We start from the raw sequence: 18227 nt of genomic DNA, 5'->3' as shown, positions 1-18227 counted from the left end.
TAATTCCTGTTAGGCTCAGTCTCTGGCAGTTTTTATTTTATTTTCCATATTTGTCTGTCCCAAGAACTTTTCACTGCATATTGACTGTATACATTGAAAGGTTTGCTTTCTTGCTAGAGAAGCAATTTAATATTTAAGTGTAAGCTTAAAGCAATGCCAATGTGTAGGTATGCACTGAGTTAGAGCAGATACCAAGCGGTTGAGTAAAGGGTTCCGTTCCTTGACTAAATTCGTCACCTTGCTTCAGATTTCACCCATCTGTGAAATGGGATAATGATCCATCCTTAACTCACAGGGCAAGAATGTAATTAGTATTTGGACTTGGTTTCAGATTCTTGAAGAAGAGCTTTTCCATTAAATCATTTCCCTGTTTTGGCCAGCACTTGGACTAAAGATGTGAGTGTAGTTCCAACTCTATATCCTATAAAGTCTGAGGGCTGGGTGTGGTGCCATCACCTGGAACACTCAGTGCCTTTACAATGGATGTTGTTCAAAATAAGACCAGAGATGGTTTTAAACCAAAGCCTTGATTTGAACCTCTGTGGACTTCAGGAAAGATTATACTTGACGCCACATCCCAGTTCAGCTGCCTGGGACCATCAAAGACAAAACAATCAGTGGAAAAACATATGAAATTGCAAGAAAAGGGAAGAAAGGGGACTACAGCTGAAAAAGATGTAACAAATAAATAAGCGAGCAGAGGAAAACATACAAACGCTGAAAATTTAACAAATCTGCATGCAAGCAGCTGGACTAATTTCAAAAGTGGAACTGTAGACTGTACAAGGATCTGATTTTCTTGGGTTCTTGCTTTTGTCTCAACTAGCCTGATGCTAATACGCTACAATGCTGATGAGTGGATTATACGTGTTTATACACTGTCTTTCAAGAAAAAGGTGTATGTACTCTGTGTAACTGTCTTCCTGGAACCTGATGGATGGGACAGACACCTGAAATGAATGAACAAACAGTGCAAATGCCAGTCCAATTTACTCCCAGGAACACAGCCCCTTAATGGTTTCCTAGAGGTGCATCAAGCAACATCAGCAGAGGATTCTTTGCTCCTGCCACAACTGTTCAGAGTCTCCAGACACAGGAAGACACGGAATGATTAATGTTTCATTGTGAATACCAACCCGTTGCTACTGGAAAGAGGTGGAGATTATTTTGATGCTGCTGCCCCACAACGGGCAGATGGTATAAATCTGCATGCAGACTCCCAGCTCTGTGAGAAGTCACACTTTGTTTCTGCAGCGCCTATGAGTTTCTGTAACTGATCCTACACTGAACCCTAAGATGGAAAATCAAATCCAAAACTGATGGATCAGCCCTGAAAGGGACTTATAATTGAATCCAGACCTCTGCAGGTACAGTTATGTTACACAGTCCCTTTCCTAAACTGACAAGGTCGTAGCATCTTGATAACCACACATAACTTCAAATACCATTATCATTTTCCTCAAACCCACTAGTAAATGATTTATTTAGTGTGGAGGGAGGAGAGTAGCTGACATGTGTGACAACACTTGAGTGCTGTAGTGTTCATGTACCTGCAGAGCTGAAGCTCTCAGCTAATTATCTAGCCTTACCGTTTTATGGAGGTTCATGTGTCTTCAAGACCTTAATAAATCAAGGCTTTCTTAGCACTTGCCATCTGTGTAAGGCTGGGCGGGTGTTTAACTGTGAATGCTGACCTGAATTGCGATTTCAATAGCTGGCCACAATGGCACTCAGCCTATTGTTTTTGAAACCAAGTGTTTTGCTCTCAGTTCGCTCTCTGGGACTGAGCTTTGGGCTGGGAAGTGCCTTTTGTGACTTTTTTATGGCATCTCAAAGTCTTGACCTAATTCACTTCTATGTGTTAGCACAGTATCAGGGTGAACATAATGCGTTTAAATACATCAAGTTTTTCTCTTGAAACATTGTTTTAAAAACTGGCATTTAAACACATACGTACTCATAAAGTATTATTCTGATTAGTATTGAAATATAGATACAAAGCATGATAGTGCTCCAGAACAAGGACACACATAGAAACATGCTTTCAGTTACCATTCCAAGTAGGCAGTTTATCTATAAATCAAACATGTGGCACACTTTGCTTCAGATTATCCTCTTGATGCACCAAAGCAGTATCTAATCAGCTTTCACTCTAACAAATACAGATTTGTGTCATAAGTGATGTAGGAAATAACCCGCAATCTCACTCTGCACTCACAGGAGAACAATAGCAATCTTTTCCCATTACATTCTGGGGTGTTCCGTGTACAAAGTAAATACTAGTGTGTAGAAAAACTTAGAATGATGTGAAAACTCTGGAGGGATTAGAAACACTTAGTCTGACAAAGATTGTATTACAGTACTGCAGTAATCTATATAGAATTGCAAAACCAAATCCTGATCATTTGAACGTAAGGTGAAAGTACTGCATTTTAAGTACATATTTAAATGGAAGAATTCTTAGTAGAATCCTGGTAAGAAATATAAATTGAGTAATTTATCTTACTTTTGAAAAATGTTTACCATTCCATCATTACTAACAGGAAAATGAGCATTTCTGAAATGCAATATATTAAAGCAGTATGCCTTAAAATCCTCTCAAAACTCAATCTAAACAATCAGAGAACTAAGGATTATGTAATTATATGTAAGAGTTTTACCCAGATTTTCATTCTTGACTGCAGAACTGTGTTGAGACACATTTAGAATTCCTGGTTTGGTTTTTGGTTGTTACTTTGCTTACTCAGACAAGCTCTATTGATCTCAAAGAGCTTTGTGTATACATAAAGAATGGTTAAAGCTGTGAAAGGCCAGTGATCCTTTGTCTTTAATTTTAAGCCTCAGGGAATCTGATTTATTCTCTTGAACTTTAATTCTGACATTTTTTCCACTTCTAACTTAAGCAGAAGAAGTAACTTGAAAAAAGTCATACCTTATTCTTTTTTTTTTTTTTTTTTTTTTTTTCCTGAAACAGATGATTAGTAGGGAATCTTCCTCTCACTCCAATGAATTTAAAGAAGCCGCCTGTGCTGTGCTTAGAGAAACGGTCGGTACCACTCAAGTTTTACTGCAACTCCAGGATCCTGGGAGCCAGCTGTTTATATAAAGTGACCCAAGATTAAGTACGTTTTGTGCTGCCTCCCCTGACCGGTTGCCTTTCCTCCTCCACCTCTTTGACAAAGGGCAGCCAACCGCAACGCTCAGTCAGGAACCTCCGGAGCTGCTGAGGCGGCGGACTTGAACGCTCTCCTCGGGCCTTCATGTTCTCCACAGTTTACCTCACTATTGCCATCGCAACACCGAAGGGCGTTACTGTTATTTATATCAGCCGCAAAAAATGCTGACTGCTTGCAGGACAGGTACAACGGCCGCTCCCGGCCCGTCGCCCGAAGGGGTTCGTTGCCTCGGCCAGCGTGAGGCGATGAAGGGCGGGAAAGAGCTGCGGCTGGAAACACGGGGCTGAGCGCGGAGCCCACGCCACCCGTGTGGTCGGGCCGGCAGCCCCTGCGGCGGCGGGCAGGGAGAGCGGGGCTGCTGAGGGCGAGCCGCGAAGGCTGGACGGGATTAACCGACGGCTACAACTACAACCACAGCCGCGGCGGCTGCGGCCTCAGGGTCCGCGAGCGCCGGGAGCGAGGCGCCGCCCCGCCCACACGGCGGCAGCAGCGGGCGGCGCGAGCCCGGAGACCTCCCCCTCGCCGCGGCGCTCTTGCCGCGCTCTCGGTGGTAGCGGACGTCAGCGGGGAGCGACGGCGGTGGTGGCGGCGCGGCCTGTGTCGGGCGCGGTACCGTGAGGGAGGGCGGCGGCGGGGGTGCTGGGCCCTTGCGTGGCGGGCGGTTCTCGCCGTGCGAGCGGAGGGTGAGGAAAAGGCGGGGGTTCCCTCAGGCCTTCCTCCCGTGCCTGCCGGGCTCTCTCCTTCCGGGCAGAGTCTCATTGCCGAGCCTAATGGGTTTTCTCCTTCCAGAGCGTTCCCGTTAAGATTGCTTCCGTAAAGATATGACTACGCAGGTAAATAAAAACACAGCGTTAATTAAGCTGACCGCTCGCTTGATATTTTTTAGGCCGCTCATACATAATATGAATTATTTTTTCTTTCTAGTACGGTATTCTCTTCAAGCAAGAGCAAGGTGAGAAAACGCACGTATTAAATACTACTGGTCTTGGATGATGTAAAATTGATAGCGGCAGATATACTTGTGAGGTGGCATGGGTTATGCTTATACTAAATATAAATCTGAGTAACTCAGAAAATAGCTATGCTGTTTCTTCAACAGTGACCTTAGTGAACAAAATACGTAATGTGCTTTGAAACAATGGAAACGGTGACAGGGCTCTCAGAGCACTGATAGACCTGAAGAGCAAGTGGTCTATTGCCAACATTGTGATCAGCAATGTCAACATTACCAAAACTGGTAGTTGTTTTCCATCAAAAGAAACCACTTAATTTTTAATTTCTGTGGTTATATTCTCTTTTAGCTCACGATGATGCCATTTGGTCAGTTGCCTGGGGAAAAAATAAAAAAGATGGTTCAGAAACGGTGATTTCTGGCTCTTTGGATGATCTAGTGAAAGTCTGGAAGTGGTAAGTGAAGTGCTCCCTATTAACCAGTTTTAAGCCTTGGAAGTAGTTAGGATGGAGATACAGCAGCCTTGATTTTCCATAATCAGCAGGGATATTAGAAGTTACGGCAGGGAAGGGGTAGCCTGTCACACAAAACTTGTTCTCTTGAACAAGCTTATTTTCATTGGCACGTGCTTTCTCTTGGAGTGGCAGCATTCTGATGTGCTTTAGTTTTCAAAGAACACTAACCCTTTTGAAAATGCATGTCAAATTTTTTATGTTGTCTGCCAGACAGTAGTACAACTTGATGTGTTTCTAAACCAAAATTAGAAATGTCACTTTTTGTGAGACAATGCATTTGGAGCATATGTACTGGGAAAGGAATAATGGGAATAGAGTAAAAGATGAAAGGAAATCTTCCTTTTTGTTTAAAAAAAAAAAAAGTAATCCTCTTAGTCCTCATACAAGTGACACTGAAGTGTGCTTTTGCACAGAAATTGTTCCGTCTCTTAGCCAAAGCAGTATTAAGGATGCGCTTTTCTTTAATAACATGAGTAGCTCTGTTGTGGTGATTATAAAAATACTGGTTATTGCGTTTCATGCTTTGCTGACAGATTAACAGTCTGCTGTGTAAGTACCCATGTGCTGATGTGTAATGGACACTCCAGTGGGACTACTTACAAACTTTAGATGAAGTACATGCTTTGCAGAAATACGGTAAACGATGATTGATTTGTCAGTCCTTTCCCTTAAGTACAGAGAGCAGTTTGTGCGTAGCTATCTTCACATTTCGTGAGTGAAGTTGGTTTCCCCTTTTGTTGAACAGAATGGAGAAATGTGAGTTGTCTTGGTTGTTTGTTTTGTCAGAGGTTGGAGATTGGTTAAGTACTCCCAGCTATTCATAACTAAGCTTTTCTTTCCCTTGATCAAAAGGAACGATGAAAAATTGGATCTACAGTGGACTTTGGAGGGTCACCAGCTGGGTGTAGTATCTGTGGATATCAGCCACACAGGCTCCATTGCAGCATCCAGCTCCCTAGATGCCCATATTCGCCTTTGGGATTTAGAAACTGGCAAACAAATCAAGTCAATAGATGCTGGTCCTGGTAAGATGTCAGTATTAAGTTGTCTCTGTGCAAGAAGCGTGCTTATTCGAGGTAGTAAATACTGTACAGTGTATAATTAGGGTATATGAGATGACTGTTGTTTTTTTTTTAAATCTCTGTTTGCAAAAATCTTAGTGATTTTATAAACTCAATATAAAGTATTATCAGACAATCTTACATTTTATTTTTTCATACTACTTACACTTTCTCATATACATTTAGACCTGCATTTTTCTAGATGCATAAAGCAGAATGGAAACCAGCTTGCTCTTACAGATGTATTGATAAAGGGATAATTTTGAAAATAATTCAAATGCTTGTTCAAATTGATTTACAAATAAATTCTGAACTTTTTTCATAAGCATTGCACTGCACTGAGTATGAGCTGTATATGTGATGCTTACTTATGCAGTATATCCAGTTCTGAGTGAGGAAGTCAAAACATGGTAAAACTGAAATCTGGATCAATGTTACGTCCTCCAAGTTGGAATTCAGGGCCTAAGATCTTACTCTAAATACATCACTGGTCCACTGGCAATCCCTAATTTAAGAGCAATCTTGCAGTGTTTTAGGTAACTAATAGTAAGCTTACAGAAAAAAAAACCTGAATTACATTGTGCCAGATAAGTACATTATACTGCTATAAAATGTATGGGTTTTTTAAATTCCATTGCAAGGAGTGTTGATCTATGTTACATTCATATATCTGTGTTTTCCTGCATCTTCTATGCTTTCATAGATACTAGTTGCTTTCTTTTACTGGTTTAGTATCTTCTAGTACCAGGAGAACAGTAAGAATTTAGACTTAACTCATGCCGTCTTAAATTCTAAATTGATTGTTATAGGAGGGTCTAATAAGCTCAATGTCTCATTAGAAACTGTAATCTTCCACTAGACGGAAATAAATGGCTCAAGCTATGCTCTGTTAATTACACAGAAGGAAGGTAACTTTCATGAGCTTGTACACTCTTAAGAGTATGTAGTAGAGTTTAAAGAGTAGTTGGGGAGTTAAATGTCTAAACAGATGCATACAGAACTGACATTGAATAAGAACTGGAAACAGTATTCAGCTAACTGATTTTTGCTTTTTAATACAGTTGATGCTTGGTCGCTGGCTTTTTCACCCGATTCCCAATACCTTGCGACAGGAAGTCATGTGGGAAAAGTAAATATTTTTGGTGTTGAAACCGGAAAGAAAGAATATTCTCTGGACACCAGAGGAAAGTTCATCCTTAGCATTGCATATGTAAGCAGCACAACTGATAATTTCTTACGTGAAATTGCTATTGCTGAAATGTGTTGTAAATCGGGTATTTTTGTTTCCACTTATGAGTTCATCTCTAAGTAATACTAAATGACAGCCGTAATTTGATGGTTCCAGATACAACCTGCATGACATTCCCCCCTGCGTATATGGAAAATATACTTTGGTCTTGCTTATACGCATATTGTGACTAAGTTAGCTGAAGTCTTCAGGATTTTTAGAGTCCAGGTATCTTGCATTGATTGTATTTGTGAAAAGTTGCTGAGAGAATGTCAGGGAGGTACATAGCATAAATGCATACAGTTGTTAAATGCATACTTTTTGTGGGTTTTTTACAGAGTCCAGATGGAAAATACTTAGCCAGTGGAGCGATAGATGGCATTATCAATATTTTTGATATTGCCACTGGAAAACTTCTGCATACGCTAGAAGGTAATGGTTTGTTGTATATTTGCCATACCCAAGTTCTGGCTTCAGTCCTCAACAAAAATAAAGGATATAACAGAAGTTAGAATAAGATGTAACAGCCATGGCATAAATGAGTTGATACTTCTGTCCATTAGACTGTATTTAGTTATTTAGTGTGCTGTGACTTAAACCACTTAAAATATTGAGGCAAACTGTAAAGTCAGGCTTGCGTCATAAATAGCTGTCTCAAAAAATACAGTCATTAATGCTTAACTAAATTGCAGTTCCTTCATGTATTGCAGTGCAGTACAAGGGAATGAAGCTAAGCCAAGTGTGCTGCCCTGCGTATGATTTTTGATTTTGCTCTGGTATCAGTTTTTAGAGCAATTTATTCCTGTTTTAAAAAATAACTGAACATTTTATTTTGTAGAAGACATGCATTTTTCTCACAGATAAATGGGCTTCTAATGTTCATGCAGTTTCTGTCCAGTTGTATAGTTAATTAAAAATCCAACCACTTAATATGAAATCATAGTAGAAAATATGACATAATTTCTAATAAAGCTAAAAATATCTTTTTGTGTGGCAGTGGGCGTGCCCTAACATTCAAAGCTCAGAATTATTGTCAGTTTCCATTTTAGGTTGTGCAAAGAAACCTGTAGAGGCATAGGGAGAAAGATTCCTCAGGAGTTGCTTTCTTTTAACAGGGAATGCTGTCTGGTGTAGCTTCTTAAGCACTGCCATTAGTAAGAGGAATAGCTACATTCTAAGCCATATATAACTTTGAATTTCAGGTCATGCGATGCCTATTCGTTCACTGACGTTTTCTCCGGATTCTCAGTTACTTGTAACTGCTTCCGATGACGGCTATATCAAAATCTATGATGTGTAAGTTGTTACTTTGCAAGACATGCTAACAAAAAAATAACTCTTCAGGTAGACTGATACCATAAAATATATATCAAACCCTCTGTTCTCTATAATTCACTTCAGCTTTTGGTGACTTCTTTTCGTAAAAAATACTCTGAAATAATAAAATACTATACCCTTAGATGTTTTTTTAAAAGTATATGGGCGGATGACAGTCTTAACTTGAAAACAAATTACTTTGCTCATATTTGCCCTGTAGGCAACGGGCTAATTGTTTTGTGTATCTGTCTTGTGTGTTTGTGTTTACCCATCTTAAACGTCTGTTCTGTATCCAAGAAACTACATTCATGACCTATTTCTGTTGCATTGTGCAAAAACTTGAAAGACCCTGGGGAGGAAAAGGCACTGCTTCAGTTACCTTCACTCCCTTAAGCCTCCATTACTTTGCCTTCGTGGTGAAACTGTTTTGTCCACCAGTGCATCTTCTTAGTGACTTCCTTTTATGTTAACCATTTGAAATGGAAAACCAGAATCTGTTGTAACACCAGTTCAGCTTGAATAAAAGTCCGGAAGTCACCTGCCATGAGCTCACATTGAACCATTCTTGACTGCACTAGCTAGAGTATATTTTTGTTGCTCTTTCCCTGGAATTCACAAATCAAATGTTAAAATTTGTTCTTTCCACAGGCAACATGCAAACTTGGCTGGCACATTAAGTGGTCATGGATCATGGGTATTAAATGTAGCATTTTGTCCTGATGATACCCATTTTGTTTCCAGGTATTGAGGATTTTTAACTTGGTTTTGATAGCTGAAAAAAAACCCCACAAACTTACATTTATAAAAGGGAGATGGATCATAAGAAGTAAATGCATACAAATTGCCATGGAATCTATAATAACATACATTGCAAATAAAAACTCAAAAGCTAATCAGGGATGATACCAGTTCTGGTGAATAGTATTTTATAGTGTAAGTAATCCCACTGCAGTGTAGTTCCCTACAAGTGAAGAACATCTAAACCTAGGAGAAGGGCAGTTTGGTTCTAAATAGCTGAAAAATGACTGTTGAATTAAAAAGCACAGCCTAATATAGTAGTACATTACTCTAGCTGAAATCTAGTGTTAACTCTTAAAAATCTCAGGCAGCTGGGGGGACCAAGTATATGTAGCAGGAGATTATGCAAAGAACTTGCTTCAAAGAATTTTATGGCTAAAGTAGGAGTCTTCATTCTTGTGTTGCAGATACTGAAACAGTAAATGTATTTTAAAGGTAACTGGAACCTGGCAGGAGCAGCACTGCTTTGCAACTTCATCCCTGTATTTGATGGGTGAAAGGGGGTTTCTTATGTCTCCTGTATGAGATATTTTAAGCTTTGCACTAAACTGTAGTTAATCTATTAATCTAAACATTGATCAATATTATTTTTCTTTCAGTTCATCTGATAAAAGTGTAAAAGTTTGGGATGCTGGAACAAGAACCTGTGTTCATACTTTCTTTGACCACCAAGATCAGGTATTGCTTTATCTAGGTCACTGTGTCCACTGGAGAACTGTAGTTGCATACTTGTGCATATTCGTGCTTCAACTTGGTGCTCTAGCTTTGGGGTTGGACTTCAGCCTGCTGTAATGAAATCTTAAAAGTTGTTGATGATTGTTTGGCATGTAGTATTAAACTACTCCAAGCACACAGGTTGATCTTTCCCAAATAATTACATTTTTCAGATCGAAATAGGGGCAAGCCTGAGTGGCCAAAAAGATTCTAACCAATTCTTTTCTATTTGTCTGTGGTCTTACTTATTTCTGTCACTTAATCAGCATGTGCATGTGTAAGGCGGGAAAATGCTTATTTAAAAGGATGGAATTATCTACAAAGATTCTTGAAAGCACCCTTAAAACTTGGGACTTTTTCCTCCTCAAATGTGTGTAATACCCTACTTTTTATTTTTACCTCAGTGTTAGCTAATCATGAGGGAAGAGGAAATTAGGTATCTACAAGTTATTCTTTTTCCAGATGTTAGGTGTTAAATAGAACAATGCAATTTTTAAATGGATCATAGAGGAAGACTTAAAGAAGGAAATTCTTCCAGATTTTATTTGGGCTATTTCTTCCGTAGTATTTTTTTGCTGGTAACCTTCTTTTCAGTTATCTACAGGTATGGGGGTTTTAGGATTGAAGGACCAAGCAGAATTGGCTATCTAGTGTTGTTTTAGCCATTGTATATAATCTTGCAAGTATTTGGAAGGCAGAGATGTATCAGCTCTTGAGAAGGCTGGCTTTTAGGTATTAATGCAGAATGGTGTGCAAGATTCCCCAAAACATGCTGTTGTTAATATACCCATTCTGCAATCTGGGTCACCTTTCTTCCTCATGTCGTCCTGATAATGGAGGTGGGGGTCACTTCAGTTTGTATAACTGTCATATCAGATGACTGACCTGAATTTTTCTGTTTTGCACTCATAAGTAAATGGCTCAGTGCGACTATAAACTGGATCATTCTTCAGTCTGTCCTGATGTGGCACTGCATGAAAAACACTTCCTCTCTTGCTTTCCTGAAAGCACTGTAAAATACTCTTTTCAGCAAGGAAGTCAAGATAGGCAAGAGTGAAAAAGTTAGGTTTGATTTATGCAAACTGGGGCACATACTTTCCAGCCTTTTTCAAGTATCCATTGTTGGTAGAAGTGGAATCCAAGAACCTGTGAAGCTACTAGATGGCAGGGTCCTGCTCTGGTTCATTAACCTCATCTGTTAAAGCAGAAGCCATAATTGGACCAGCTCTCTTAAGTTGATCTTAAATAATCCTCCCTCTTCCGCTCGTTGTAGTCAAAAAATGAGTGCTATGGTATTTTTTATGTGTCTCCTTGTGATAACCTTGTGAATGTTCTACTTGCAGGTTTGGGGAGTGAAATACAATGGAAGCGGGTCCAAAATTGTATCTGTTGGAGACGACCAAGAAATTCATATTTATGACTGTCCTGTTTAAATGTCTTGTCTCAGACTCTGCTTAACTCTAGTGCCAGTTTTTACCAATACTAGTGTCCATTTATGTAATTTTTCACTATGATAAAAGCGTTTTAGTAATACTGATCTGTAAAACCAGATATGTTTAGATGTAATTTCAATTTTGTTCAGCATGAGAGAAAGCTTTACTTTTTTTAAAATAAAAAGCTACAGCTGCCAGTAACTTATGCCTAATGCATGGAAAAAAAATGTATTTTTGGATATACGGAGTCATGGGTAAAATAATGGCTCGGATAATCTCCCCTGCCTTTATACAGAAATAGACTGGAGCTGGAAAGGGTTGACAGTCTCCAAGCAGCTTATTTTAGCCAAAGGAAAAGCAAGTGAGGATCTGTGGTGTACATATGGGAAATGGCAGCCTGCATGCAGCACGGTTCTGTTCCTGAGTACAACAGGGTCACTTAAGTTGAACACCTGTTCCACCAATTGTGTGGTAGCATCCAGCTCATTCCTCAGTTTAATTTCACTAAAGGGTGCGAGTTGTTTCCAACTCTGACTTAATACAAACTCTACTAGAAAACAGATAAAAGGAAAAAAAGCTTTAATGTGATCTTTCTACTATGGTATCTTGTAATGTTATAAAACACCAGCAGTATACCCAACAGGTGGTAGTGCTTTATTCATCTTTGTTAAGGCTCAAATCCTCTTTTGCAGGGAAGGTTGAAATGGAGAGCTGGAACTTCTGAAAGATCATTTTTTTTTTTTGTAAAGAGGTACCTCTATGGAAATTCAGAGTAGGTAGTGTACACACCATACAGATTAGGAGGATACCTTAAAATTCAAAGTTACATAGAGCACAACAGCAGAAGAAATGCTACTCTAATACAACACACAGAGGGAAGGGCGCTATTATGCAATGAGGGGAAGCATGCACAAAATGCTTTTGAAATACAAAATGAGACAGGTACTAGTGTTGCAGCTGACAAAGTTGAATATGGAAAACAGTCCAGACTAGGTGATAAGAGTCTGAGCTTAGAGAAACTTTAAAGAGGGCTCTAGAGTAGCTGAGAAAGTACAAGAGAAGCATGATAAAATGTGAAGAATTCTATTTATTAGAAGTTATTTCTGCTATGTTTTATTCTATGAAATTAATTTTCCAGTATGAAAGTATTTACATAAGACACTCCACTTAGCCTCTATCAATAGTGCCAAAGTCTTATATCAATAGCAGAGGTGACATAAATTGAGAACCTTCACAGCAAAAGAAAATGTATCCCAACTCAGTTGGTTCTCAGCTGTGTGACATTTGCTTTATATATAAAGACTACAAGAACACAATATAAATTAGTTACAAAAAGGTGATAACTGACAGCGCAGCAACTCAATTTGCTGAACACAAAAACCACAAGCAGTGGCTATTACAGCCATGCAGTTTTCATTGTGAAAATTTACATTTTAGATGACAACCATTCCACCTTGCTTTAAGATGTCTGGCATTGTACTCCTGTTCTTGGACCCTCCTCATCTTCTTCATATGCTTCTCCCCCACTGTTACGGTAGGTTTGCTCACTTGGATCAAAATCTTCAAGGTCTACCTGATCCATCTCGTCTGTAATCATAACATCTTCTCGTGGAGGAAGCAGAGCCTCCAGCAGACACAGTTTCTCCCTTGGGAGCCAGTAGTGCTCTGGGAACTGGACCTACAATTTTACATTTTTATTTTTAATGAATAATTCCTCCTCATGCCAACACATATCCTTGCTACAGAACAGGAATCAACTTACCAAAAACTGTATAATTAAGCTGCCTTTGTCCATTGGAGATTTGTAGACGGGCATCCCTTCGTTGTAGATACACTTTAAGTCACCATGTTTGATCACTTCACCTACACAGAGGTAAAAGCTCCAAATTAACTTCTGTGACATTTCATAACAATAAAAAGCACGCTTACACACAAGCAGTGTTCCCATAGCATCTACAGGAGACTACTAAGCAACTCCTAGAAAAGGCTACAGACTAAGGAGTAATAAAAACCAAGCTATACGTAAGACCATTGAGGCCATTTCCTTTACTGTAAGAGATTCAGCTCTTAACACAGCCTTCAGGCTGAATTAACAGATAGTCTGGTGGAGTTAACATGTCTGGCCTCTTGAGTATCTTCCTGGCTAATCACCAACTGAAGTGTATTAAGAATCATCTGACAACTTCAGCTATAATTCTGTATGTGATGTTTTAGAAGGAGTGACAAGAATGACAAAGAACGAGCTAAATTAAATGACTGCAAGGGTAGTTTCAGTCTACTGCATCAACTGGTTTAAAAAAAACCCAAAAAGCACCCCTCAAAGTTGCGAGCAGTTTATATAGCATCAGAAGTCTTAAGACCTACCTGGCCTAGATGTTATGACAAGAACTCTGTTATCCAGAGTTTCAATAGTCTTTCTGAAACCACATAAAGCCTCTGAGAGTTGAATTTTCATTTTTGTGATTAAGTCATGCCCTCGCCTCTGAAAGACACTGTGATCCTTTTGATCAAGCACAATTATAACATCACCAGGTTCCAGATCAGGCTCCTGGTCACCTTCTCCATGAAATACAATCTTCTGACCATCTTTCATACCTGGAGAAAGGAAACTCATTTATTCTCTGCAGAACTACAGACTATGATTAGGGACACGGAAGAAATAGACAGTTCTTACCTTTATCAACATGAACTTCTATGATCTTTTTCTCTCTTACAACCTTACAGCCGTTGCAGTTATCACACCTGTCCTTTGGATTTATTCTTTCACCCTGGCCTTTGCATTCTGGACACACAGTTTGGATTTGTTGTACCATGCCAGGTCCAATCTGCTGAACTAGAACTTGCATTCCTCTTCCTTTACACACAGGGCACTTCTCTATTGCCCCTCTCTTTCCACCATAACCTTTAACAAAAAAGTTAAGTATGATCTCAGTCTCAAAAAAAAAAAGTTACAGTAGTCAGGCTAGAACTCACTGACTTCCAGAGCACCTTTAGGGCAACTGGAAGACTAGTTCAGAAACGTATTTCAAATATAATTGGAATTTCTTTTCCATCACAACACATGTCCCACAAGATAGAATATTCTATGAGCAAAAGAAAGTCAAGTTTTTTATGCACACCTTAATAGCCTCTGCCCCACCTCCCAATACATCTTAGTTATGAAGGAACTATCAGCACAGGACTTCAAAATCTAGACATCCCATTAGTACACTGGGAAAAATCTCCTTGCTAAATATTTAATACAGTACTAAGATATAAGGCCTCATTAAGATTTACCTCAAAGAAGACCAGTCATTATGGATACTTAAGAGTTGCATAATACAAGCTAGACTTCCACCCACAGCAATTTTAAAAAAAAAAGTATAACAAAATAGCCATTTAAAGTCCGAGAATAAGATACTTTTAATTTAGGTTCCCTTAACTATAATTTGCAGTGAGATTAAGTCTCCCATTAGAACAATAACTTTATACCACTATGTTTAAGAGAGTCTTATTCTTGGATAAACATAAATAAAAACTAAATACCCCAGCAGACTTCTGAGGTGGGAAGGTAGGGGGGGCAGGAGGAAGAGAAAACTAAAATAAAAAGCAACATGTACTTTATTCTCAGTCCCCCCACCTAATGTTCTTAAAAAAAGAAAACTTGAAGAGGGGTTTGAAACTACTTCTTGTTTTTTTACCTTCACACTTTCCACAAATAACATTCTTTTGCAGTGCCAGTTTCCTTGTAATACCATTATACAAGTCTTCAAGAGATACACCTAACTGGTGCACAACATTTTTGCCTTAAAAAAAAAAAAAAAAAAAAAGAAAAACAAAAACAAACACAAGAGAAGGATTATTTCTGGTTCAGCTGTTGTAAGGACAAATGTCTATTTAAAGGCTTCATACATGCATAGTCTCACTGAAGAAACGTGAAGTTCATTCCAAACTTTGAACACAACTCAACCCCCTTAAAAGCATGTGCAGTTCCATCAGCTTCCACTGAGCTGCACCCACTTATGTCAGAACACAAAAGTGTAGCTGTAATTAAGCAAAGCATCATTAAAGCCACCCTATTGCTGTGCTTACCCCAATTTTGTAAGTTTAACTGAAACAGCAAGATGCAAGGACACTACCAGCTTCACATCTAGTCAATTTAGAAGTTCCTGTTATGACAGTCTATAGATTTCCATACCACTTATGATTTCAAAGATTTTACAGCAAGTCACTACTTGCTCCTTCAACAGATCACGGGCATAGAGAAAAACAATAAAAAATACTGTGCTTTTGGCAGCACTCTTGTACTTGGTTTCACATAATTTTTCCCAAATATTTTCATGAGATTTAACATTACTGAAGTTTAAGTTGATGGTGTCCTTTCAAGCAAGTTACCCTAAGCACATAAGCAAATAAGGCACAGACGTGGAAAAAAAAGTAACTTAAAACAGGTCTAATTCAATTGCTCTAATCTACCAGTGTTTCCCCCTCCCCTACAGATTACCCACACCCACTTTAACAAAAAATAAACACAACTCAGAAAGATTGCTATGGCTACATCATGTTATCTATTTCGTTAGAATCTTAATGCTAGAGTAACTACACCCCCCCCCCCCATACTTTACTCAATCTATTGTTGCAATGAGTAATATCCACACTATGTGCACTTAGCAGAACAGCAGTACCATAGCACAGGTATTTTATGCTTAAGTGCATGGTTAGAGTTTCTAGAACTTGTTTAGAACTGTGTACCTCTTCTCTCTCTATTCATTCGGCCTCCACCACCAAAGAACATGTCAAAGATGTCCATGGGTGAAGAGAAGCTGCCGCCACTCAGGCCTCCTTCTTTAATAGCCTGCTCCCCACCCTGGTCATAGAGGTCCCTTTTCTTTGGGTCCGACAGAACTTCATATGCCTGGGATATGAGTTTAAACTAAAAAGAAAAAAGAAGCTCTGAACAACTATGACCATGAGGATAAGTAACCTGAGCCACTACAGCATTTCTTTTTCCAAAACTCCCTAAACAAATGTGTAATAGACTGTAATAGTACACTTTTGTCCAGGAAAACCACCCCTTTTCTCCCTTTCCCCCCTCCTCCCATGCTACAAGTGTGCTTTATTCGGAGTCACATTCGACTTATAAGCATATGCAAACTACACTTCCATGACTGTGTCAGTCACAACCATTATACACCTCTAACAAATCCATTTAAGAAAGAATATACCACTATCCCCAAAGTCTTGAGGGTCCCCAGATGCTCAATGGCCACAGCACTGCTAGTCACTCTAGGACTACACAGGGATCCTTTGTGCCTGTTGAGCTGCTACATCCAGCTGGAACTACAGAGTGACCAGGGACTGGTGTTGCTTACTCATCACAAAAAGAAGGACTTGGATACAAATCAAAACATCCACTTTATCAAAACAATTAAGGGATTTTTTTTTCAATAGCTATGAAGAATTTCGTATTAGTGAGATGACCAAGTCAATTTTTCAACAGTTTGCTATTACTGAAATGCCTACTTCCATTTTAAGCATGATTTACTTATGACCAGGTAAAGGGGTGTAAGCAAAAAAGCAGGCCAAAAATCAAAGCAGAAGAGGGTGCCTTTGACTATGTTACTGTTTAACTAGCTTGAGTTTCGTAAATTGGTGTCCTAAATACAGAAATATGGTGCTTTTATTCCTATGTTAAGGTATCATCAGACTAGCCTCTAGACAAATAATCCTATCACTCTAATTTTCCACAGTTCTCCAATTATGGTGCTCATTTATTCTCCGAGGCAATATGTGAAGTTGAGGAGGTCTCTGGTAATAGCAAAAGGGTCTTGTTGTAAACAGTCCACCCAGGTTCAACCCAACGATTTCCTCTGCATAGTTACCTCACACATCTGCATTAGTATTTTCTCTGAGCAAAACTCATCCTATTCAGGAACACAAATCCATGCACTGCAAGCCCAGCACGCACAGTAGTGCTGCCAGCTGGATCCACCACTGGCCTCGGCAACATCTGACACAGCACGATGGCCATTAGGACACTAGAATTTCTTTCAGCTTTGCCTGTGTTAACCAGCATCTCCCACTGCCAGCCACAGGAAGACCGGCAGGAACTGCATCCAAAAACAGGAACAAGCGCATCCCCGCCTGCCGCAGCTGGGCCACCAGGCCTGCTGCAGCCGTCACAGGTCTTTTACAGACTCTGAACACCGGCAGCCTTCATTTAATCGCGCTAGGCCGCGGGAAAGGCATTACGTCCGTCCTTTAGGCAGAGTTTTAAAGTACAACGGAGAGCGCGCTTTCCGCCATTGTACATGAACAAGGTGTGTGCGGAAGGCCCGCGGTGCCCCACGCGCGCCGCTCCGCGCCAGCTCCCGCCGCAGCCGCCCATCTTGAGGCCCGGCGGAAACTGCAGTGAGCCCGGGGGGGAGCGGCAGGGCCCGGCCCCGGCCTCCCGCCACCCCGCCGGAAACGCCTGCCCAGTGCAGCGGGCGCCGCCGGGAGCGCTGCCGCCCCACGGCGGGCAAGCGGGAGGCCCTCCCCAGCCCCGACCCCGGCCCCGGCCCCCGCGTACCCGCTCGCCCTCGCTGGGGTTCTTGTCGGGGTGGTACTTGAGCGCCAGCTTGCGGTAGGCGCGCTTGATCTCCTCGGAGGAGGCATTGGGCTTCACCTGCAGAACGTCGTAGTACTCCGTCTCCTTCACCATGGCGCCCTGCGGGAGGACGCACCGCGTTACCCCGCGTTACGCCGCCGCCCGCCCGCCCCCCCCCAGGCCCGCCCAGGGCCCAGGCCGCGCTCACCGCCGCGGCCGCTCCGCACCGCTCCTGCCGCCCGCTCGCCGCTCGCCTTTGCCCCGCCTCTTCCGCGCGTTTTATATGGGCGCCGGCCGAATCTTCTGGAATGACGCTACCCTACGTCACGGCCCTGGAACGGTCTAGAATTCCCGCGCGTGACGTCACCGCCGGTACGCGCAAGGGGAGGGGCCTGTTGCCGCGCGCGGGGTGCCCGCGGCGGCGGGAGCGTGTGGGGGGTGGTGGCGGCGGCGGCGGCGCGCTGG

At 41.0% G+C, this 18227-nt stretch overlaps 3 protein-coding genes across 6 annotated transcripts in view; 2 read left to right on the top strand and 1 right to left on the bottom strand.

The window, feature by feature from the left end:
- The first annotated feature begins 3590 nt into the window (after nt 1–3590).
- On the top strand, nt 3591–11395 carry WDR61 (WD repeat domain 61). 2 transcript variants are annotated; one of them, XM_042803926.1, is made up of 11 exons: nt 3591–3785; nt 3966–4009; nt 4101–4128; nt 4478–4583; nt 5496–5668; nt 6766–6914; nt 7271–7364; nt 8135–8228; nt 8898–8990; nt 9647–9725; nt 11105–11395. In XM_042803926.1, exons 2-11 carry the CDS (start codon nt 3998–4000, stop codon nt 11192–11194), a joined length of 918 nt encoding a protein of 305 aa, XP_042659860.1. In that variant the 5' UTR covers nt 3591–3785; nt 3966–3997; the 3' UTR covers nt 11195–11395. The 2 variants fall into 2 exon arrangements, with proteins under 2 accessions (XP_042659860.1, XP_032846189.1); XM_032990298.2 differs by having other exon boundaries at nt 3735–3859.
- An 866-nt stretch (nt 11396–12261) lies between these two features.
- On the bottom strand, nt 12262–18077 carry DNAJA4 (DnaJ heat shock protein family (Hsp40) member A4). Of its 2 annotated transcripts, XM_042803923.1 has the most exons (8): nt 17971–18077; nt 17745–17882; nt 15926–16106; nt 14875–14979; nt 13869–14096; nt 13559–13789; nt 12957–13057; nt 12262–12872 (listed from the first exon to the last, which is right to left on the bottom strand). In XM_042803923.1, the coding sequence occupies exons 2-8, from the start codon at nt 17874–17876 to the stop codon at nt 12654–12656; spliced, it is 1197 nt and encodes a 398-aa protein (XP_042659857.1). In that variant the 5' UTR covers nt 17877–17882; nt 17971–18077; the 3' UTR covers nt 12262–12653. The 2 variants fall into 2 exon arrangements, with proteins under 2 accessions (XP_042659857.1, XP_042659858.1); XM_042803924.1 differs by lacking the exons at nt 15926–16106; nt 17971–18077 and having other exon boundaries at nt 17745–17876.
- ACSBG1 (acyl-CoA synthetase bubblegum family member 1) overlaps nt 18051–18227 on the top strand; it is a 44521-nt gene continuing 44344 nt past the window's right edge. For both annotated transcript variants that reach the window (XM_042803922.1, XM_042803919.1), the window contains exon 1: nt 18051–18134. The gene's annotated coding sequence lies outside the window, so the exon portion shown is untranslated. The remainder of the gene's footprint in view (nt 18135–18227) is intronic.

The sequence above is a fragment of the Tyto alba genome, unplaced genomic scaffold, assembly GCF_018691265.1.
Source record: "Tyto alba isolate M040663 unplaced genomic scaffold, T.alba_DEE_v4.0 Super-Scaffold_41, whole genome shotgun sequence".
Lineage (NCBI taxonomy): Eukaryota > Metazoa > Chordata > Aves > Strigiformes > Tytonidae > Tyto > Tyto alba.
Note: the sequence above shows the minus strand (reverse complement) of the source record. Positions and strands in the feature narration are given on the sequence as shown.